General features: G+C 46.5%; 1 protein-coding gene across 1 annotated transcript in view; it reads left to right on the top strand.

The window, feature by feature from the left end:
- The first annotated feature begins 5,759 nt into the window (after nucleotides 1-5,759).
- LOC142463799 (alpha-2,8-sialyltransferase 8F-like) overlaps nucleotides 5,760-25,147 on the top strand; it is a 106,231-nt gene continuing 86,843 nt past the window's right edge. The window contains exon 1 of the mRNA XM_075566630.1: nucleotides 5,760-6,023. Coding sequence (XP_075422745.1) covers nucleotides 5,917-6,023 — 107 coding nt within the window. The 5' untranslated portion in view covers nucleotides 5,760-5,916. The remainder of the gene's footprint in view (nucleotides 6,024-25,147) is intronic.

The following is a 25,147-nucleotide window of genomic DNA, read 5'->3' as shown; positions in this document are numbered from 1 at the left end:
AATACCTTTTTATCTACCCAAGATAGCGCGATGTCAAAACGAATAACATCACCCCATTGCACTTCCTGTATTTATATTTATATTATGGAGTGACTAGGAACAAGGTTTCAACTCGCTGTCTGACTCAGCAATTCATCTGTAATGTGTACCTTGAGAGAATTCAATATATGTACAGTAACCTTTACCCTTAATGCATGGCTCAAACTATAAGATAAAAAAATAGGTAAAGAAGGCGTGCACTGCTATCCAGTCCGTGAGGACTCAAACTATAAGATGTTTTATAATCTTTTACATTTGAGAGAGTGCCTTGTAGGGCGTTAAACTGCCTTCTTATAATTGAGCCTCACTGCTGATAAGTCTGACTACTTTCAAATGAGTGTGACTACCATCCAGTAAGGGTGATAGTCTTTCAGTGAGTGTGACTGTCTTCCTATGCATGGCCTGCTTTCCGGTCAGTGACTGCCCTCCAGTGAGTGTAACAAACTGCCAGTGAGTGTGCCTGCTTTCCAGTAGGTGTGACTACTTTCCAATGAGCATGAGTTCCTTCTTGTGAGTGTCTCTTCCATTGAGTGTGACTGCCTTCCAGCGAGTATGTCAGGTTTCAAATGAGTGTGACTGCCTCCCAGTGAGTTTAACTGCCCTCCAGTGAGTGTGACATCCTTCCAGTAAATGTGACTGCCTTGAGTGAGCGTGACTGCCTTTCAATTAGTGTGACTGCCTTCCAGTGAGTTTGAATTCCTTCCAGTGAGTGTACCTACTTTCCAGTAAGTGTGACTGGTTTCTGTAAGAAATCCAATTTAGCAATAATTATATTGTAATGAATGAATCTTTTATCAAAGGCAGAATGTTAAAGTATACAGTATAATAATCTGATCTTTCCTTCATATATATATATATTATATCTGATTGTATGTTCAGTTATGTATACTCTACTCCAGGGGGGCGCAAACTTTTTTCCCTGTGCCCCCCTACCAGCGGTCCCCTCACTCCCGCGCCCCCCCTAACCCCCACTCACCTGCTCTCCGGCGTCATGACGGCACGTTGCCATAGCAACGTGACGTCACATGACCTCGCGGCGTCATTTTGACGCCACGTTGCCATGGCGACGCAGGAAGGAAGCCGCCGGAGCCAAGGTAAGTGAAGGTTTACAGAGGCCCTGCAGTTCACCCGGCACTTAATTTAAGTTGGTTGACGAAAACCTCTGCACCCTTGTGGGTCCCCTGCATAGCGATTGGGAGTGGGAAGTCGTGGCACCAAATGGATATTAGGCTTCGGATTAGAGAAGGAAAAAGTTGGAGGACGGAGATTTCTAGACTGAGACTGTTGGAGGGAGATTGCATCTAATTTTTGAGTCAGAGAAGCGACTTGATTATCCAAGTACAAGAAGTGCTCGTAAATAGAGGACTGTGCTTGGCCTACCTCAGGGGGGTCTATGTTTGTTGGGATCAGCATACTGTAATGCTCGCGATACCCACAAACAAGGCAAGACCCCGGTACTGAGGTGGGAAGGTACAAAACCATATACCCATAGCAGCGGAAGTGTGCCTGGAAGGCGGACTGTCTAACGTTGCCGGGTCTGGGTTGGAGATAGAGGGTTAATCGGTATACTTGCAGGTCCTGGGATTAGAGAGAGTAAAATCGTAGAAGTCCGTTAGCCGTGGTCTGGGATATTAGACGGTAGGATAGTCCAGGTACGTTAGCCGAGATCAGGGGTTGGAGAAGTCGCCGTAGTCTAGGGTAAGCCGAGGTCAATATCCAGAGGGGTTCACATACAAGCCGGGTCGGTACACAAGAGGTTAATCTGAAAGACAAGACTGGAACAAGGCAAGGCTCAACTGTAGGAAGCAGCGAGGCGACACCGAATTATGCTGAGCACTGACTGAGAGCAGGAACAGGGTATATATAGGCAAGACAGAACCAATGGGACAGGGGGTGGAGCGGAGGCGCGGCCCCAGCGGAAGCTGGGATAGGCTGCAGGAGACAAGAGGCACCAATGATGCTTGACACGCAGCTGGGGATCGTTGCACATTGTCGTTGCGCGCACGGCGTGTCCGGGGGGCGGAGCCAAGCTCCATGGCAGGGGCTGAAGAACTGCGGGTGCGTGCGCGCTCTGTAATCAGAGCGGGGTTGGGCGCATGAGCGGAGAATGGAGCAGCGGCAGCAGCAGCACTACGTAAGGAGAGAACACGTAGCAAAGGATGTGTTCCCCGATTCCTTTCAATATGCTGCCTCCTAGGGGGATTCAATTTCAACATCTAGTGTTGTAAATTGATTTCTATTCTACCCACCACCAGATTTAAGGGTACTGATCCCTTTTAACAGATTGGTATCACCCTATTAACATTCAGCTATTTTGTGTGACCGAGCTATAGGCAGCTGGGGAAAGGAAAGGTGATTTCTATTAAGGGAAGTTTAAATGGGATTTCTAATTGGAGAAAATAAGGTGATTTCTTATAGATGGAAATTTACAGAATGTTTAATAATGACGGAAACATTGATTTACAATCAATGCAAATATAGGGAATTTTAATAGGCGCAAGTAAAGTTGATATCTAATAAGGGGAGAGTAAAAGGGATTTCTATTAGAGGAAATTAAAGGGGATGTCTAGTAAGGGAAAATTAATTTGTAACAGGAGGATTATATTTTTGGTAGAGAAGAGGTTACATCATGAAGGCTATATGTTTTTCGATGAAATAATGCATGTAAAGCTCTAATATATTGCTTTATCCTAATACCTTTTTATCTACCCAAGATAGCGCGATGTCAAAACGAATAACATCACCCCATTGCACTTCCTGTATTTATATTTATATTATGGAGTGACTAGGAACAAGGTTTCAACTCGCTGTCTGACTCAGCAATTCATCTGTAATGTGTACCTTGAGAGAATTCAATATATGTACAGTAACCTTTACCCTTAATGCATGGCTCAAACTATAAGATAAAAAAATAGGTAAAGAAGGCGTGCACTGCTATCCAGTCTGTGAGGACTCAAACTATAAGATGTTTTATAATCTTTTACATTTGAGAGAGTGCCTTGTAGGGCGTTAAACTGCCTTCTTATAATTGAGCCTCACTGCTGATAAGTCTGACTACTTTCAAATGAGTGTGACTACCATCCAGTAAGGGTGATAGTCTTTCAGTGAGTGTGACTGTCTTCCTATGCATGGCCTGCTTTCCGGTCAGTGACTGCCCTCCAGTGAGTGTAACAAACTGCCAGTGAGTGTGCCTGCTTTCCAGTAGGTGTGACTACTTTCCAATGAGCATGAGTTCCTTCTTGTGAGTGTCTCTTCCATTGAGTGTGACTGCCTTCCAGTGAGTGTGACTGTCTTCCAGCGAGTGTCAGGTTTCAAATGAGTGTGACTGCCTCCCAGTGAGTTTAACTGACCTCCAGTGAGTGTGACATCCTTCCAGTAAATGTGACTGCCTTGAGTGAGCGTGACTGCCTTTCAATTAGTGTGACTGCCTTCCAGTGAGTTTGAATTCCTTCCAGTGAGTTTACCTACTTTCCAGTAAGTGTGAATGGTTTCTGTAAGAAATCCAATTTAGCAATAATTATATTGTAATGAATGAATCTTTTATCAAAGGCAGAATGTTAAAGTATACAGTATAATAATCTGATCTTTCCTTCATATATATATATTATATCTGATTGTATGTTCAGTTATGTATACTCTACTCCGGGGGGGCGCAAATTTTTTTCCTGCGCCCCCATACCGGCGGTCCCCTCACTCCCGCGCCCCCCCTAACCCCCACTCACCTGCTCTCCGGCGTCATGACGGCACGTTGCCATAGCAACGTGACGTAACATGACCTCGCGGCGTCATTTTGACGCCACATTGCCATGGCGACGCAGGAAGGAAGCCGCCGGAGCCAAGGTAAGTGAAGGTTTACAGAGGCCCTGCAGCTCACCCGGCACTTAATTTAAGTGCCTTCAGGAAGCGCGCAGGGCCTCTGTAAACCCAGCTCCCCCCCCGCCGGCAGTCTCTTGCCCCCCCTCGGGGTCGCACCCCCCCAGTTTGCGCACCGCTGCTCTACTCTATAGTGAGACCTGACTACTGTCTATCACTAAACAAGGGACATTAACCCCTTTGTACTCTTCGCTTCTTCTGAAGTTGCCTATGGATACTTAACCATATGCAGCAGTTAACTATTTAAATGTCCTAGAAACTTCAGTACACATGTAGATAATATACACCTAGAGTGAGTGTGACTACCTTCCAATTAGAGTGATTGACTTCCAGTGAATTTGAATTCCTTCCTGAGTGTACCTACTTTCCAGTAAGTGTAACTATTTTAAACTGAGTGTGGCTGCCTTCTGGTGAATGTGACTACTTTTCAGTGAGTTTGTCTGCTTTCCAGTGAGCGTGATGGCCTTTCAGTATAGTGTGACTGCCATGCAGTGAGTGTGACTGCCTTTCAGTGAGTGGTACTGTCTTCCAATGAGTGTAACTGCCTTACACTGAGTGTGACTACCTTCCACTTAGTGTGCCTGCCTTCCACAAGCACAATCACTGGAAGGCAGGCACACTAAGTGAAAGACAGTCACACTCATTGGAAGGCAGTCAAACTCACTGAAGGGTATTCAGACTAACTGGAAGGGAGTGATTTTCACTGGACGACAGTCAGAAATACGGTGTCTGGTGGGCAGCTGGAGAAAGGCGCCCTTTGTATGGGATATTGCACATTGTATGGGACACTGTGGCCACGTTAAAGGATCCTATAGGGTATTGGCAGATACCTGATTTCTTCTGAACTTAACGTTATACCAATATGGTACCCAAGGGTACTGTCTCAGACTGACTTCCAATGAGGCACTTATCATTCTCTATAAGGAACTTTAACTTTTGATAGTGTGTTGTGCTTTGGCTGCATTAGTTCATTGCCCTTTCGGGCTTTCTCTGATTTCTCCTATTCTGGATTGATTGACTATAACGATGTGCTAGGTTGCCTTATTGATCACTTTGGGTGTGTACTCATTATTAGGGACAACACTTATATCCTACCTGTTGGGGAGGTTTTACCACAGGGGTTAAGGGAGGTGTACCTTAGATCTAATCTGTCTTTGGGAACGGGCCTGAAGGAGGGGCACACACCCTGAAATGTTGCCTCCCTTATTCCCCTATACCCTTTTCCCCTCTGTCTTCCCCTCCTTCCCCTTTCCCTCACCCCTCTTTCCCCTCCCTACCCTTGTGTTGCATTCTATATAGTGGTTGATTGTCTCACATTACTGTGAGCACACTTACTATTATCGTTTGACTTTTCAATACTGTATACATATACCTCACAAACATCCTGCACCTGTGTATATTGCTAACATATTCACTTATATATTAAACTTCATTTGGCATATCCATATTTCCCTCTGATTTATTTTTTGAAGCGCTGGGAACTCCCTTTTTGTTTATTTACCAGTGTGTGCCTGCCCTCAAGTGTGCATGATTGTCTTACTGTGAGTCGGAATGCCTTCCAGCAAGTGTAACTACTTTCCATTGAGTGTGATTACCTTCATATGAGTGTGATTGCCTTCATATGAGTGTGATTGCCGACTTATGAGTGTGACTACTTTCCAGTAAGAGTGCCTGATCTCCAGTGAGTGTGACTTTCTACCAGTGAGTGTAACTGCTTTCCCATGAGTGTGACTGCCTCCTTAAGATTGAGACTTTCTTGGACTGAGCGAAACAAGTTCCTGTAACAAGAGACTGCCTCCTGCAACAAGAGATAGTCTGCCCTTCCCTTTACCTTCTCTAGCTACCTTTGACATTGACCATAATCATGAACCTAATCGTTGACTGTGTGAAGTATGACCAGCGCTTAATACCTCAGCAATTAACTTCTACAATACAGTGACACACCTAATGTGATAACCCTCTGCAAGAGAGCAGAGGCTGTTTGCAAGCATTCATTCGTCTATCATGTCTTTCCACAGATGGAAATGTTCTTATCTCCCCTTTCTGCTACTTATGATAACGTGTTACAGCTTCTACACAAGGATTCAAGAAAGAGCAAATTTGTGCATGAGGTAGGTTATCTTTAACTCATTCTGATTTCATTTAATTAGGAAACTTGTAAATGTAAATAAAAAAAATGTATATACCCAAATTATAAATAAATTTACCATAACTAGAAAAATAAATTAACATAGTATCATTATACAATGCAACGTGTTTATTGTCAGTGTTTAGATCAGGCGTGGGTAATTATTTTGACTGGTGTGCTACTTCACAAGCTGTGAGAAGCTTCGTGGGCAAAACACTTAATGTAGGTGAACTTCTCCCCCATATGCTCCCACCTTACCTTCTTCTCCCACCCGTGTTCCTGTCCTCTCCAGCTTCTCCACCACATGCTCCCCTCCTCTACAGCTTCTCTCCCATATGTTTATCTCCTCACCTTCTCTCCCACATGCTCACCTTCTCCCCACATGCTCCCCATCCTTTCCAGCTTCTCCCTCACATGCTCCCCTCTTTACCAGCTTCTCCTCCCCACATACTCCCCTCCTCCTCAGCTTCTCTTCCACATACTCCCCTCCTCCTCAGCTTCTCTTCCACATACTCCCCTCCTCCTCAGCTTCTCTTCCACATACTCCCCTCCTCCTCAGCTTCTCCCCCACATGTTCCCCTCCTCTTCTGCTTCTCCCCTACACGATTACCTCCTCACCAGCTTCTCCCACATATGCTCCTCTTCTGAAAAAGCTTCTCCTTCACATGTTCAGAAGTGAATAGAGAAGAATCTTCTCAGCCAGTGCTCAAAGTTAAATAATTTGCTTCTCCTTGGAAATAATTAGTAGCTATGTAGCATAATCATCATTTCAAATGCATCTTTGTTGGAGGATCCAACAACCAGGTAAATATGGTGAGTAAAAACTGTAATAAGGTAAATAATGCTCATTGTTAGGGGTGTGGGTAAAACATAGAAAAGGGATGTCAAGGGAACCTAAGTGAACCAGGGACCCTGACCCCTATCTAAATAATAACTCCAACAACAACCCTTAGAGCTAGACCATAAAGATAAGGAAGAGTGTCAAAGACATATTACTCACGACCCTTATATGTGCGGTCCTTCTGGTCCTGGCATGCTCTCAGCCCGACGTGTATAATGGTAGAAAATCACCCTGGATAGGGGGAAAGATGGCGGTGCACAGCGTGCCAGCAAGTGCCTCATACGTTCTGGAAGCAGGAAGTGAAACGGAAACTGGATGGCGATTTTCAGTAGAAAAATGTAATGAAAAGCAAAGACATCAATAAAAAGAAAAAATCATCTTGAGAAGGAACTCTGACGCGTTTCATGCATCTACTGCACTTTGTCAAAGTATAATGACCCTTCTCGGATGCTAACATTTGAAGGAGATCATCAACCGGAAGTCCCGCACATCCCTCGCTCATTGGTTCCTCTGTTTTGATACAATGACCAATAGAGGAGCATGGCAAGGTGAGTGGCAGCACTGGCGATGAATATAATTCCTCTATTGTCCTTGCACCCTTGAATAGAAGCACAAACATTAACAAAAAACTTTATCCAGCAAAAACTGTTTAATCAAACAAGTCATTATTATTCCTTCAATGCATATAAGTATAAATTAGGATACATGTATAAAATCTCCTCCACATGTTCCCCTCGTCACCAACTTCGACCCCACATGCACCCCTCCTCACCTGCTTCTCCCCCACATGCTCCCGTCCTCTCTAGCTTCTCCTAAACATGCTCCCCTCTCTTCTGCTTTTCCGCCACATGCTTCCCTCCTTATCAGCTTCTCTCCCACATGCTCCCTTCCTCAACAGCTTCTCCCCCACATGCTCCCCTCCTCTCCAGCTTCTCCCCAGCATCCTTTCTTCCTAACCTGCTTCTCCCCCACATGCTTCTCTCCTCTACAGATTCTCCCCCACATGCTCCCCTTTTATCTAGCTTCTCACTTACATGCTCCCCGCCTCTTCAGCTTCTCACCCACATGCTCCTCTTCTCAGCTCCTCCACCACAAGCTCCCCTCCTCAACAGCCTCTCCCCCACATGTTTGTAGATACTAGGACACAGCGTTCCCAGTGTACCGTGCTCAACTGCAGGAAATCTTTAGATGTCCATTTGAAATAATGCCTCTATATGAGGGAAACAGGGAGACACCACTCTCTACAGATATATAGATATAAATGTGTCTCTGATTATATCTCCTGAAATATGGGGGAACTGTATTATATTGGTGAGTGTCAGTAAAAAATCTCTGACCTCCCAGTAACACAGAATGTTGTATCCCCCCTGGAGAAAAGACAACAGTGAATGAATAGCCAGCCGTAATAAACGGATGGATGTACTCACAGTAGAGAGAAATCCTGTGTAGTGAGTCCCACGGCGTGCATCACGTTTGAGAAAGCAGCAACAAGATATCCTTGCGGAAAGAACGGAGCACAGCAAATGCAGTAAGAAGGGGGCTAGATACCGCTGTTAAAAATCCTTTATTCCATGGTAGACATCATGGCATGGGATATGTTAAAAATCTCGAACGCGTTTCGGGCCGTCGCCCTTTGTCAACGAGAATACAAAGGGCGACGGCCCGAAACGCGTTTGAGATTTTTAACATATCCCATGCCATGATGTCTACCATGGAATAAAGGATTTTTAACAGCGGTATCTAGCCCCCTTCTTACTGCATTTGCTGTGCTCCGTTCTTTCCGCAAGGATATCTTGTTGTGTCTCCCCCACATGTGCCTCTCCTCTACAGCTTCCCACCCCAATGCTCCCCATCTCTGCAGCTTCATCCCCATATGCTCCCCTCTTCACCAGATTCTCCCCCACATGCTCCCCCCTCAACAGCATCTCCCCATATGCTCCCCTCCTCACCAGCTCTTCCATCAAATGCTCCCTTGCTCAATAACTTCTCCCCCCACATTATCCCCATCTCTCCAGATTCTCTCAACATGCTTCCTTCCTCATCAGCTTCTACCCCACCCCCCCTACTTTCCAAATTCTTCTCCACGTGCTCCCATCCTCACTACCTTCTCCCCCACGTTCTGCCGTCCTAACCAACTTCTTCCCACACGCTCCCCTCCTCCGCAAACTCCCCCCCACATTCTTCGACCTCACCAGCTCCTCTTCCACATTCTCCACTCATCACCAGCTTCTCTCCCCATGCTTCCCTCTTCTGATTCTCCCCAACGTGCCCCCACCTCTTCTGATTGTGCTCCACAAGCTCCCCTCTTTTCCAGCTCCTCCCCCAAATCCTCAACTTCTACACAAAGATTCAAAAAAGAGCAAATCTTTGCATGAGGTAGGTGCAATTTAACTAATTCTGCTTTCATTAAATTAAGAAACTTTAAAATGTAAATAAAAGTGTATATATACCCAAATAATACATATATTTACCATAACTAGAAAGATAAATTAACAGTATCATAATACAGTGCAATGTGTTTATTATCAGTGTATAGATCAGGCATGGGCAATTATTTTGACTAGTGTGCTACTTCATAAACTTTGAAAAGCTTCCTGGGCAACACACTTAATGTAGGTCAACAGCAACTTATCCCCCACATGCTCCTCCAGGTTCTCTCCACATGCTCCCCTTCTCTTCTGCTTTTCCCCCTCATGCTACCCTCCTCATCAGCTTCTCCCCAACATCCTTTCTTCCTAACCTGCTTCTCCCCCACATGCTCCCCTCCTCTACAGCTTCTCTCCCACATACTCCCCTCCTCACCAGCTTCTCCACCACATGCTCCTCTTCTCAGAAAGCTTCTCCCTCATAAGCTCCCCTCCTCAACAGCTTCTCCCCACATGCTCCCCTTCTCACCAGCTCATCCACCAAATGCTCCCATCCTCTCTAACTTCTCCCCTTACATTATCCCCATCTCTCCAGATTCTTCCACACGTGTTCCCATTCTCACCAGCTTCTGCCCCACATTCTCACCTCCTCACAAGCTTCTTCCCACATGCTCCCCTCCTCCACAAATTCTCCCCAAATTCTTCACTCATTACCAGCTTCTCCCCCCGTGCTCCCCTCTTCAGATTCTGCCCCTCATGGTGACCTCATTACCAGCTACTTCCCCAGATCCTCCCCTCCTTTCCAGCTTCTCACCAATATGTTCACCTCCTCACCAGCTTCTCCTCTAAATGCCCCCCACCTCATTAGCTTGTTTCCCCACATGCTGCCCTACTCACCAGCCTCTCTCCCCCACATGCCCCCTACTCTTCAGCTTCTTCCTCACATGCTCCCATTCTCACCAGCTTCTCCCCACATACTTATATCCTCACTAGCTTCTCACCCACATGCTCCCCTCCTCACCAACTTCTCCCCTCTTCACCAACTTCTCCCCAAATGCTCCGCTCATCACCAGATACTCCCCCACATGTTCCTCTCCTTCCCAACTTCTCTCTGACATTCTCCACTCCTTTCCAGCTTCTTACCACATGCTCCCTGTGACGATGACGTATTATCAATGCCATAAATTAAAGGCAGGTTGCCCGGCAAAGTAACCCCTGAGTCATCAAATGTGTGTTTAAAGTGTCAGCTCTGCGGTCTAGGGCTGACTGCAGTTTTATAAAGGCTGCTAGCCTGTGTTTAAGGGGTTAATTGGAGAAGTACGCTTGGGATGGGGAAGATACAATTTAAAGCCCAGATCAAAAGGCTTATCCAATTAACGGTATAACTTTCGTTAGGAATGTCCTAATGTTCTAATTGTTTGTATACCAACGATTAGGAGAGAGACATGTAGACTGTTATGATTTTATTAATAGTACCACGTGTGTAAATGCATAAACGGGCATGGCCCTTGTGTAGGTTACAGTTATGTGAGGTGGGGGGATTTACATGACAGGCAGGGGACATGATACATTAAAATCCTACATCTATCCTTAACGCTGCTGCCAGAATCACTCTACTCTTTCCTAGATCTGTCTCAGCATCTCCCCTCATGAAATCCCTCTCCTGGCTTCCGATCAAATCCCGCATCTCACACTCCATTCTTCTCCTCACTTTTAAAGCTTTACACTCTTCTGCCCCTCCTTACATCTCAGCCCTAATTTCTCGTTATGCACCATCCAGACTCTTGCGTTCTTCTCAAGGATGTCTTCTTTCTACCCCCTTTGTATCTAAAGCCCTCTCCCGCCTTAAACCTTTTTCATTGACTGCCCCTCACCTCTGGAATGCCCTTCCCCTCAGTACCCGACTAGCACCCTCTCTATCCACCTTTAAGACCCACCTTAAGACACACTTGCTTAAAGAAGCATATGAATAGCACTGTGGCTATTCTGAACACATGGCACATAAAGCTTGGCCCCCTGCAGACGCACTTACCAGAACTCCCTCCTACTGTCTCTGTACGTTCTCCCTACCTACCAATTAGACTGTAAGCTCCTCGGAGCAGGGACTCCTCTTCCTTAATGTCTAAAGCACTTATTCCCATGATCTGTTATTTATATTATCTGTTATTTATTGGATTACCACATGTATTACTGCTGTGAAGCGCTATGTAAATGAATGGCGCTATATAAATAAAGACATACAATACAATACAATACAATACAAAAGATTCACCCTGCTAGGTTATGACCCACCATACAAGGGGGGGCAGGTATGCATAACTGAAGGCCTGGCTTCTAAGGGACCCTGGGGAGATGCCCTCCAGGATGTACAGTATACAAACCGTCAGAGCTTCAAAGAGGTGAACGTTTTGGCCTGGCAGATGTCTTGCTATGTGAGTGTCAAGTGGGAAAGATGACATTTTGTTGCACATGCAGTCAGTCACAGAGTTAGATTCATCAGTTCCATCTAAGAGTTCCATCATTAAAAGAAGATTCATCTGAGCTACAGTGTGCAGTGCAAGGACAGAACAAAATTATTTCATCTGGCAGTTTATAGGGCTGGCAAGTTGCACCCTAGCCAAAGGACTCCGTTTGTGTATCAACCCCGCTCTGGGAATTAATACCTGGTACCTGCATTTTAAGAACTTTCGTTCAAGGACTATTTTATTTTGTTTCAGTAAGTGTTATTCGTGATAATTTTGTAATTCAAGCTGTGTGTGTTCTTTATGTGAATAAAAGCAATTTATTTTATTTCACGCTTTTGTTCAATTAAAGGATCCAGGTATATACAGTATGTGTTAAAAAGCTTGGTCTCCCGTGACACTCCCATTTCCAGCTTCTCTCCAACTTCTCCCCGACATTCTCCACTCCCTTCCAGCTTCTCCCCCACATGCTCCCAATTCCAGCTTCTCGCCAAATGCTACCCTCCTCACCAATTTCTGCTGTCACATGTTGCCCATATATCCAGCTTCTCCCTCACATGCGCCCCTACTCTCCAGCCTCTCCCTCCCATACTCCCCTCAGCAGCTTCTCCCCCATATGCCCCTCTCCTCATCTGCATTTCTCCCACATGCTCCCCTCCTCACCAGCTTCTCTACCATATGCTCCCATCTTCATAAGCTTCGCCCAAACCTTTTCCCCATCTCTCCAGCTTCTCCCTCACATGCTCCCCTACTCTTCAGCTTCTCCCTCACATGCTCCCATTCTCACCAGCTTCTCTCCACATACTTCCATCCTCACTAGATTCTCCCCCACATGTTCCCCTCCTCACCAACTTCTCCCCAAATGCTCCCCTCTTCATCAGATACCCCCCACATGCTTCCGTTCTCACCAGTAACTCCCCCACATGCTCCTCTCCTCCCCAAATTCTCCCCGACATTCTCAACTCCTTTCCAGCTTCTTCCCCACATGCTCCGATTTCCAGCTTCTCCCCAAATGCTCCCCTCCTCACCAATTTCTTCTGCCACATGTTGCCCATATCTCCAACTTCTCCCCCACATTCTCCCATCCTCACCAGCTTCTCCCCATGTAACGCCTCTTCTCCAGCTTCTCCTTACATGCTCAGCTCATCAACTTCTCCCCCATATTCTCTCCATCCTCTCCAGCTTCTTCCTCACATGCTCCCTTCTTTACCAGCTTCTCCCCCACATGCTCCCATCCTCGCCAGCTTCTCCCTCACATGCGCCCCTACTCTCCAGCCACTCCCTCCCATACTCCCCTCACCAGCCTCTCCCCCACATGCTCCCATCCTCACCAGCTTCTCCCTCACATGCCCCCCTACTCTCCAGCCTCTCCCTCCCATACTACCCTCACCAGCTTCTCCCCCATATGCTCCACTCTTCACCTGCTTTGCCCCTACATGCTCCCCTCCTCCCTAGCTTCTCTCCCTTATGCTGCCACCCTCATCAGCTTTTCCAAAACATTTCCCCTTCTCTCCAGCTACTCCCTCACATATTCCCTTGCTTGCCAGATTCCCCCCACATACTGGCCTCCACACCAGGTTCTCCACCACATGCTACCATTCTCTCCAGCTTCTCCCTCTCAAGCCCCCCTCCTTTCCATTTCTCCTCCACATGCTCCCATCCACACCAGCTTCTCCCCAACATGCTCCCCTCCTTAACCACTTTCCCCCACATTCTCCCTCCTCACCAGCTTCTCCCCCATATTGTACCTTCTCACAAGCTTCTCCCACACATTCTACCTTCTCACCAGCTTCTCCCCCACATACTCCCCTCCTCACAATCTCCCCCCCCCCCCCCCATTCACCCTCCTCATCTGCTTCTCCCCCACATGCCCCACTCCTCTTCACTCTTCGGCCACCCAACAACCCTCCACCGCCCCTATTCTCACCCACAACACACTGTAATGGGCAAAAGGCTTATTATTCATATCTGGATAATAGCGCATTTGCCTATTAAAAATAAAACATTAGCCACAATACAGGTAAATTAAAGTTGTACTTAATCATGCCAGGTTGAAGGCAATCATCTTCAGCGTAACCAATCTCCCAGGATCAACTATCCCCAACCCCCACCACCATACATACAGTACAAATGGGCAAAGCACTAGTAGCCAAATATGGCTAATAGTACTTTTGCCGATTTTTTTTCAAAAGAACATAAATACACAATAAAATAACATTGACACAACAGTACAATACATGACACAGTAGGCAATAAACAACAAAAGCGACAGCCCAGCTGCGAGTCAACTACTAGACTTGCATATTGATAGTGCATCCACCTAGAGCAGGCCTGCACAACTCCAGTCCTCGAGGGCCGCATACAGGCCAGGTTTTCAGGATATCCCTACATCGGCACAGTTGGCTCACTTAGTGGCTCAGTATGACAGAGTCACTAATTGAGCCAGCTGTGCTGAAGTAGGGATATCCCGAAAACCTGGCCTGTTTGCGGCCCTCGAGGACTGGAGTTGTGCAGGCCTGACCTAGAGCATACACTTCTGTGCAGGTCCACCTCCACAAAGAGAACCTATTGATCAATCTAATGGCACCTTGTTTACCTATCTGATCTTTTTGCTGGTATACATCCTTGATATATGCAGACCAATACTTATTTTATTTATTTATAAAAATATTTTAGCATGAACTAATACATTGAGAGATACCTCTCGTTTTCAAGTATGTCCTGGGCACAGAGTTATAAAAAAAATACATGGTTACAATAAAAGAACAGGGGTATGCCGTGAATTCACAGACATTTCATGGACAGATAGAGTTGGACAATTGGGTACAGGGGATAAAGGGCTTATGAGTTTCAGATAGAAATAGAGCAGCTTTAACATCACTTTAACATCAACCAACATCAGCAAACGGCTCACACCCTTTGTCTGCCCTTCGGCTCTGCCAAAGGCTGTGCGCCTTTGGGGCAACGCAGATGTACGCTGGGGTGGCTGAGATTTAATCTGATGCATCTCTGAACAAAAAGATCTTTTCTTTGTGTCCCCTTGGCTCATTAACATTCCAGTGGGTGGGGTTGCCGATTCCACAAAGAACAAGCACATGTTAACCCTTGTCACTTATTGTGACCTGTCACAGATTAGAACAAAAGAGGGGATACCCACTCAGCCTAAAAGGTAGTGTGCAACGAGCAGGTGCACCAAGGAGGAGCAAGGGTATGTAAAACAGATACCTGTGATTAAGAAGAGCCCCACCGAGGTAGGGGGACAGCAGGAGGATCCCAATAGCGTGCACTTGTTACTCGCTCAATAATACGTGTGGGAATGGAGTCCCATAACTGGGAACGGGGATAGACCTGTAAAACACTGAACACCTGCCCGTAGTGGGTGAGGCAAAATAATGTCCCAAATTGAGGTAATGTAGTGGTGAATCTATTAAAACCAATTTATTAATAATGGGGGGAAAAGAATAGTTGTGTCATATCAAGGTTGATTTTTCAGTGAGCATTGTGGGTATTGTGGGTGTTATATAAGGGATCATTTGTGATTTATTCATTAAGCCATTTTTCTGCACTTGATAAAGACCATTGCGGTCGAAACGTCGTGTTAGCCTTAATAAATACTTTTGTTATTTTCAAATCCGTGTGCCCTGTCTTCCATCTTTCTTCTCATCACCCTGGATTGCAGCCTTTCGTACATTGATGGGAGCACCGGTAGCTGTATCATTTTTGCTTTGCTATTTATTTGGTGTGCAGCGCTTATCCTTTTTCGCATGGGAAAAGAATAGGGACCACATATAAACATCAAGCATAGCTCACAGGCCATAGATATCTGACTCAATTAAACCAGCATGGTGGCTGTAATAGGTGTGAGTGAAACCAATATGTCGGTGGGAAGGGAATTGAAAATTAAAAAATCTGGCCCTGAATGCATACCCCATACACACAAAGGAATGAAGGGGGTAACCCGGATCATTAACCAGCAAAGTCGGTTAGCATATGGAGGGGAGGGTGGAGGGAGAGGATCCCTAATATCTAAACCTCCACTGAACCTATGTCCGATTCCCAGTGAAGGGGCAGAGCAAGATCTGCCCAAAAGGGTGAGGTAACCGCTAATTTCCAACAGTAGGTTTAATCAATACACCCCATGTGCTTGTGTTGCAACAATATACTGTTTTAAAACCAGAGACAGAACATAAAACACAGACAAAGCTCAGTTTTTAGCACATCCAGTGAGACTCATACACGGTACAGTGCCTAAATATATATGTATAAATATCTAATAAGTAAAATGGTCTTTTAGTTTGACATTTTTGGCCAAAATTGTTGTAAGCCCCTGAGCCCCTGAGCCAACGCCAAGGCTTTGCAACTAATATTGACAGATTTACTATAAATCATTCTTCCTGTTATTACACAGGTTATTAAGAATTTATATTAGCGTTAGGGACCCCTGATATGTGGTCTGCCTTGGCGTTGGCTCAGGGGCTTACAACAATTTTGGCCAAAAATGTCAAACTAAAAGACCATTTTACTTATTAGATATTTATACATATATATTTAGGCACTGTACCGTGTATGAGTCTCACTGGATGTGCTAAAAACTGAGCTTTGTCTGTGTTTTATGTTCTGTCTCTGGTTTTAAAATATATATTGCCATGCTCAGTAGCACTCCTCTGTGACACTCATATGCTTATATATATGTTGTGGTCATTTTGGGGGTTCAATAGGAGCTTGTTAGGTGTCCAGTATGTTTTGCAACAATATACTGACCATATAAGTAAGTAAATAAAGCTACCGCAGTTTCACGTGAATGATCACTGCTCAGTATAAAGCACCGTGCAGCTGCTGTAAATACAGCTGGTAGCAGTTTCATAAGTAATCAGTAAATAAACATAGTCTTGCTCGCAACAATTGACTGATACAACTACACCAGTTTAAATAAAGGGTCACTGTTCAGTTCAGTATAAAGCGCTGTACAGCTGCTGTGACTGTAGCTGGTAGCAAGTGTTCACTCAGTGTATAATCATTGCACAATATGTAGCTGCTCAAATAGGAGATGGTAACAAGGATGTAGTAATCAACCTGAAGTGGCCAGGAAATGCATGTAAATAGCCTAGGGAAAGATGTATCACAGAGCACTGAACAGCTCAAGTACTGTATATAGGGAATGGTAATCCCAAAACACCAATGGTCATCTCACCCTACTGTATGTATGTAACAGTTCACGCCCCCTCCCCCCCCCATCGCAGATAGGGGCCATTAGAGGGTGTGTGTGGTGCATACCTGCTGGTAATAAGATTATACTTAACAGTGCAGCGCCTCCATCTGCCGTAGGCTCCAAAGAAATGGAGATGATCTCCCACGGTAGAACTTGTAACTCTCCCCCCAGTTAGATCACACACCAGGTCAGAGGTATATTGCAAACAGGAACGGTTTATTACTACAGTCTTTGCAGTAATACACTGCTACTCGACAGTCGTCTGCCGGATACAGTATCTTGGCTCACAGCTATCGTTGGAGATTGGCCCTGGACCATCACTGCAGGCCAAGGGCACCCGCAGCCATCCTAGCTCTTCCCCACCTCCCTAGCAGAGGGAGAGCTATAATCCCACTCACTCCTCCCCACAGGGAAGAGCGCATGTGTAGGCCCAAATCTCAGGCTCCCAGTCATGTGACCTTCCTTCCTCAAGGGGAAGGAACAACCTCCAAATTTAGGGCAATCCTGCCCTTAAGTACAGTCAGAAGGCGGGCACCCCGTTGTCCCAGCTACAACAGGATGTGCCACTCTCCGCTCTCACTCAAGTGCAGTACCAAGGTGAAGGCGAAAACCCCACACCAACTACTGGCAAGCCTGTGAATACCAGCGTTTAATGCCAGCCCATTGGGTAGAATAGTAGCCAGGAGATACCCCGCTACATGTACATACCCATACACACAGGGGGAGGGAAGCAAATGGGAACCCTAAACTCTATGGCTGGGTATTTCGGCGCACAGCAACAACCTACTCCTATTTTACAGACATATTTTGATATTTTTCTTTAGGGACAGCTTAGCCATAGAGATTAGGGTTCCCATTTGCTCCCCTCCCCCTGTGTGTAGGGGTATGTAGGGTGAGATTAACATTGGTGTTTTGGGAGTACAATTGTCTATATACTTGAGCTGTTCAGTGCTCTATGATACATCTTTCCCTAGGCTATTTACATACATTTCCTGGCAACTGCAGGCTGATTACTACATTCTTGTTACCAAAATCAAATCAAATAAGTTATACTGTATTGGCATGACGAAAGGACATTTCAGTATTGCCAAAGCATGAATAATAGGGGGGAGGGTACAGTGATTTCACAGTACATGAATAATACCATCTGCTATTAGAGCAACTACATATTGTGTAATGATTATACACTCTGAGGCCGCGCTCATGGGGGTGGTGTCACTACGTGCGCACGCTTGCACGTCCGGGACTCTTACCTGAGTTCTTATTGTAGTTCCTCAAGTCCCCGCTGCCCCTTGTGGTGCTGTAGCATGTTGACGCTGCTACATTTTGGCCAGACAATACAATTTGTGGTTTCGGGCTGCAGTCGTGTGACGTCAGAGTCACGTGAGCTGGTTCAGCCAATGAGGGTGAACAAGCTTCGTGATGCGTCCGTGACACGTTCACCACACCACCGCCACCCCCCGATCGCCTCCCCAATTTCATGCAGCCAACTTTACATATCACTGGGGCTGCAGGAGTGCGCGCAGGGGCATGCACAATAACGTGTGCCCACGCCGCCACCATGAGCGCGGCCTTACTGAACACTTGCTTCCAGCTATAATCACAGCAGCTGTACAGTGCTTTATACTAAACAGGGACCATTTATTTAAGCTGGTGTAGCTGTATCTATTTATTCAGTCTATTGTTGCGAGCAAGACTATATTTATTTATTGATTACTTATGAAACTGCTACCAGCTGTATTTACAGCAGCTGCACAGTCCTTTATACTGAGCAGTGACCATTCATGTGAAACTGCGGTAGCTTTATTTACTTATTTATATGGTTGCAACACAAGCACATGGGGTGTATTGATTACCAATACTGTTGGATATTAGCGGTTACCTCACCCTTTTGTGCAGATGTTGCTCTGTCCCCTGCACTGGGAATCGGACATAGGGTCAGTGGAGGTTTAGATATTATGGATCCTCTCCCTCCTCCCTCCCCCCCCCACCCCCATATGCTAACCGACTTTGCTGGTTAATGATCCAGTTCACCCCCCTCATTCTTTTGTGTGTATGGGGTGTGCATTCAGGGCCAGCTTTTTAGTTTTCCACCATATTTGTTTCACTCACACCTATTACAGCCACCATGCTGGTTTAATCGAGTCAGATATCCATGGCCTGTGAGCTATGCTTGATGTTTGTTGTTTATATGTGGTCCTTATTCTTTAACCCCATTATTGATAAATTGGTTTTAATATATATTCACCACTACATTACACTACATTATTTTGCCTCACCCACTGTGGGCCTGTGCTCAGTGTTTTACAGGTCTAGCCATGTTCCCAGTTACGGGACTATTTTCCCACATGTATAATTGAGCGAGCAACGAGTGCACGCTTTTGGGATCCTCCTGTTGTCCCCCTACCTCGTGGGGTTGCTCTTGACCACAGTTATGTGTTTTACATACCCTTGCTCCTCCCTGGTGCACCTGCTCGTTGGGTGGCTATTGCTTGCCAATGTGGCTCTGTGACCTGTTGAGGGCATAGATTACCACAGTGGCAATAAATGGATGAAATGGCAACAATTTTGTGTTATAGTAATATGATTTTAATAGTAATGCATTTTATTGTATTACACTGAATTGCCCATTCCTGTGTGGTGTTGGTGTTAGAGGGATGGATGAAGGGGGTAGCTGTCCTGGGAAGGGTGATTAGGCCTTATCATGGGGGTTAACCCCTTGATTACTTTAGCGGTTGTAATCGGCAAATGTAAGAGAGGCCTAATCACTCTCCCTGGGGCAACAATAACCTTCACCCACCCCCTCTACCACCAACAAACTGGGTAAAAGCAGTTAACCCCTTCATCACCTCAGCGGTTAGCCACTATGGTAATGAAGCTCTGTTTTTGTTTTAATTGTATTAACATATTACCAAAGCAGGGGGTGTCTGGTGTTTACCCCATTCATTTCAGGTCTGGGTACCCCATGCTTCTCAAGTTACAGGCCCCATTATGGGGCGCCAGTATCTCCTGCAGGTTTAAATGTCTCACATCATGTGACGTGAGAGAATTAAACTTACCGGCTCCCCCTATGGAGGCCTGTACCTCGGGAATCAAGGGGTCTCCGAGCATTAAATTAATGGGGGTCAGGTCCAGACAGCCCCTGCTTTAGTAATATGTTAATAAAATTAAAATAAAAGCATGGTGATTGTGATGGTAGGGGGTAGACGGCCTTCATAATAGAGGTGAAGCCCAATGGCTGCCCCTAAAAACTGTGTGAAGAGCTGAGTGTCAGGTCTTGAGTGTAGCAACGCACCCTGTTATGTTTTCCTGTACCTCAGTTTCCATTATACTGCCCCCTGCAGGATTATAAGATAGGGATTCCGATTTCCGGTGGTGACGTCACCACACACGCAAACCTAATCCGGAGCTCCCTATTCCCCTCCATTAAAAGGTGCCAGAACGAGCACGAAAACCACTCGAATCGCTAATAAAACGAGAGGGCAGCAAGAGCTAAGGCTAAGGATGGCTAAGCAACAAAAAAAGGGACCGATGCAGAGCGTCTCCGCTTATTTCACCCCGACGAAGCGCCCGGGAGATCAGGAGGAGCTGAGCCAAGATGGCGCCGACTCCAACGGGGCAAGCGCTCCCGCCCGCGAGCAGCCCCTCCCGGACATAACTGCCAGCCACCTTATCACTAAGGACTTCTTGGAGGACTATATGTCCCAAATGTTCTCCAAGCTTAGGAAAGATGTCAGTCAAGACTTTAATTGGGCCATTAATAAAAAAAAAAAGAACATAACTGAAATCTCCCAAAGAACGGAATCACTGGAGAGCAGGGTGGAGGATGTGGAAGCGGTACAGTCCTCGGCCGAGGACGAGATCAACCGCCTCATGCATGAGATTAACCGACTAAAAGATGGGTTAGAGGATCAGGAAAACCGGGACCGGCGTCAGAACTTAAGGTTCCGGAATATTCCTGAATCAGTTCCCACAGAAGCCCTCACATCCTACTTGCAAGAGCTCTTCCAGCACCTGGTCCCAGATTTAAAAAAGGAAGATATGGAGCTAGACCGAGCTCATAGAGCCCTCGGTCCAAGACGAGAGGACCCAAAGAGACGCAGAGACGTCATCGCTCGCTTCCATTCATACACCACCAAGGAGAAAATAATAACAAAAAGCAGAGGGATGAACCAAATCCCGTTCCAAGGCGAGCAGATCCTAATATTTAACGACCTCTCCAGAATAACCATCCTCCGGCGACAAGAACTGAAGCCGCTGACCCAGCACCTGCAAAGCCACAATGTGCGCTATAGATGGGGCTTCCCGTTTAAACTTAGCGTTCTCGCTAAGGGCAAGCTCCATTCTATCTCCCACATTGAAGATACACCCGGCTTCCTGAGACTCCTGGACCTTCCAGCCATCCAGAGACGAGGCCGTGACGAGGATGAAGAAGATACCAACCTACCTCGACATCAGCGCGGTTCCAGATCTTCAGAACGTCTAGCCCAGCAGAAGTCGTCTAAGACGCCGTCGGGACCCTAAAGAGAAAGAAACAACAGAAAAAGAAAAGCCGTGCCGCCACCCAGCCCAGCTGAGATGACACCGCCAAAACGGACTGAACAGCAATACCCTCCTCCTTACCTGTTCCCCTCATGCCTCTCCCAAAACAGCTCTCCAGCACCTGAAGAAAAGATCCCCCCCCTTCCACCTCCTCTCCCCCCTCCCCCCCCCCCCCATAACCTTCATACAGCCGTACAATCTACACTAGATCCAGAGTTCTCTCCCTCCCCCCCCCTTTCTCCCTCCCCCCTACACAACCTCCCTCACCCCATCAACGCCAATACCCTAACCCCCCCCCCCTTCCCCACTAGAGCCCTATCCAGAAGTAAATCCTCACCCTAGAGTTAACCATAAGCTTACCCTGGCCCCATCCACCATCTCTCTTCCCCCCCCCCATCTACGAGTCAAAAAGATAAGCAACCCCCTCCCCCCCTCTGCTCTCTACCTACCTGAGAAGGAGACTCGAGGAGCGGAGCAGCTAGAGGGGCAGGACGGAGCTCAATCGGGGACCCAGCGGCAGACTGGTAAAGTAAAACAAAAAATAAATAAATAAAATGAAAACCGGGCGCCAAATAACCATAAGGGGGCGCAGCTAAATAAGCCGCGATAGCTCCGCGGGGCCCCAGATCTCAAATGCCACCCCCCAGACCACCCCCTCCACCGCATAGCCCGCCCCCCCTTGTAAAAATGTACCATAAATATGTATCTCCCTGTGTACGCCCCCTCTCCCCCCCTCCCACCCCCCATCCCCTGATCCTCTACCCTCCCCCCCCTCCCCCCTTATAGTCAGTAATCTACTGAGCAAAGTAAACACCCAAGCCAAACCCGACTATGTCCACAAAGAGCCCTAGAGAAGGGAAATCAAAGAGGCATCTCTCTCCCTAACTGCAAAAGGACTAGCCTAGACAAGTGTAAGCCCCATACTACCTCTAGAAATAGAGAAACTACTCCCGCCACATACTTGTTAATAGTGGTTCCCTCCCCCCACAGTAAGGAGGGTCTAGGGTCTAACACCATGCTCCGCGACAGGCCCATGTTCCCGGAAGTCCCTTCAGGGGCATCTCACCCCACTACCTTTTTCACGCAAGTGTCAAAGGCTATTTTCCTTAGGCCTCCCCAAGGCCCACCCAGTATTTTCCTCCCTTATGTGTTTCCCTCCCCTCCTATTCCTGTTCACAGCGCAGGCCCCCCCTCCACGACACCCTCTACCGAGGGCCCAGGCCTGAGCGCCGCCCCCCGGTTCCGAGCTCCTGACATGGGAAGAATAGGAGCCACAGGGCCTAGTGCCCTGAAAACACCATAAGAAAAATAATGGCCTCCATCAAACTAATTTCAATTAACGTTAAAGGCCTCAACTCAGCAAAAAAGAGGAAACTAGTCCTTACAGATCTTAAAAGATCTAAAGGCGATATAGTCCTAATGCAAGAAACCCACTTTAACACCCAGACGCCCCCTAACACATTTAAAAGTGTATTCCCCCAGGCATACTACGCCTCCTCCCCTAGCAAAAAAAGAGGAGTAGCTATCCTCATCAGGACTGGAGTCCCATTTGTTCTGACAAAATCACACCCGGACCCCGAAGGGTGCTCGCTGACACTCCAGGGTACCTTAGCAGGATCCCCGATCACAATTGTTAATGTGTATGCCCCCAACGATAATCAAATTCTTTTTCTAACCAATCTACTAGAATCCCTAGACCAACAATCCCTATCCTCTCTGATCATTGGAGGAGATTTTAATATGGTAGCCTCATATATAAAAGATAAATCCGGCCCCGGCCAAATAAGCCCAGACCACACTCCCTCCCCGAGCAGCGCCCAGGCCCAAAAAAAAGCTAAGAAATTCCGCGATATCATGGAGAACTATTCACTGACCGATATATGGAGGGCTCAGCACCAGGGCCAGAGGGACTATACTTTTTTCTCCACCCCTCATCAGTCCTATTCGAGGATCGATTTATTTTCTGGGCACCAGTAACATCGTCCAGGCTTCCTCCCAGTCCAACATCGGACCAATCACCTGGTCCGATCATGCACCGATTGACCTCTTCCTAACCCTACCCTTTGTCAAAAACTACCAATATAAATGGAAGCTAAATGACTCCTTGCTTATCTGCCCCGACACTGAGACATCAATACGCCAAAAACTGATAGCATTCTTTAAGTTTAATAGAGGCTCCGCCTCAACCTCAGCCATGCTCTGGGAGGCTCATAAAGCCACTATCAGGGGAGACTTAATCTCCATGGCCTCATACAAAAAAAAGCAAAAACTTAAACTCCAAAAAGAGCTCACAGAAAAGATCTCCCAGCTAGAATCCCAACATAAAAGCTTGGCGTTTAAAAAGACGCTAAAGCAACTAACCCTAGCCAGAACTGCCCTTAAACACACACAGCTGGAGGAAGTCGAAAAAGCCCTTCGATGGTCAAAACAAAAATACTTTGACAAGGGCAACAAAGCCGACAAGCTCCTGGCCTCGAAGCTACGAGGCGCCAGAGCAAAAGCCCAGATAGCTAAAATTCAGACAGACAAAGGACAGGTCACATATCTAGAGAAGGAGATAACACAGGAGTTCGCGAAATTTTACTCAGACCTGTATAATCTTCACCCCCCAGACCAGGACCCAGTTAATATTAATAAAATAACCCAATACCTAGAGCACTGCAGCCTCCCCACCCTTACCTTCGAAGAAATAGAGAGCTTGAATAAACCTATAACCCAAGAGGAACTTTCCCAAGCTATAAAATCCCTTAAGACAGCAAAAACACCGGGCCCAGACGGCTTTTCTAATATTTATTATAAGATGTTTATACCAATCCTATCCCCCTACCTTCTCGAAATGTATAACTCTTTCCTACAAGGAGAGCCGATACCCTCTTCCATTACAGCAGCAAACTTAGCGATCATTCACAAAGAGGGCAGAGATCCACTCCTTTGTGGAAATTATAGGCCTATCTCCCTGCTAAATACCGATCTCAAAATCTACAGCAAGATCCTGGCAAACAGGCTAAATCCAATTCTCCCTAGACTGATACATGTAGATCAAGTAGGATTTGTGTCCGGAAGACAGGCCTCCGACAACACCCGCAAAATAGTGGATATAATCGACCATGTGCATCTCTCTGGGACCAGGGCAATGATTCTGAGCCTCGACGCTGAAAAGGCGTTTGACAGGATCAAGTGGTCCTTCCTAGACCAGAACATGCTGAGGTTTGGATTCTCAGGCCCTTTCCTAGAAGGGGTGAGAGCCCTTTATCACAACCCAACAGCATATGTCAAACTGGCAGGTTGTTTCTCAGACCCAATAAAGATTAGAAACGGGACCAGACAAGGCTGCCCACTCTCTCCCCTACTATTTGCCCTTACTATAGAGCCCCTAGCAGCTACGATCAGAGAAGAACCCAATATAAAAGGTATTCAAATTGGAGACAGAGAACACAAAATTTCACTGTTTGCAGATGATGTAATTTTGACTCTCGCTGCCCCCCACACGTCCCTTCCCAACCTCCAACGGCACCTGACACAATTCGGCCAAATATCTGACTACAAAGTAAATATGGACAAATCTGAGGCCCTAAATTTATCTCTCCACCCCCCAGGACTGGAAACTCATTCAAGCCAACTATAAATACCGCTGGAGTTCCTCCTATATTAAATACCTAGGTGTCAAAATCTCTAATTCCTATAATA

The sequence above is a fragment of the Ascaphus truei genome, chromosome 12 (assembly GCF_040206685.1).
Source record: "Ascaphus truei isolate aAscTru1 chromosome 12, aAscTru1.hap1, whole genome shotgun sequence".
Classification (NCBI taxonomy): domain Eukaryota; kingdom Metazoa; phylum Chordata; class Amphibia; order Anura; family Ascaphidae; genus Ascaphus; species Ascaphus truei.
Note: the sequence above shows the minus strand (reverse complement) of the source record. Positions and strands in the feature narration are given on the sequence as shown.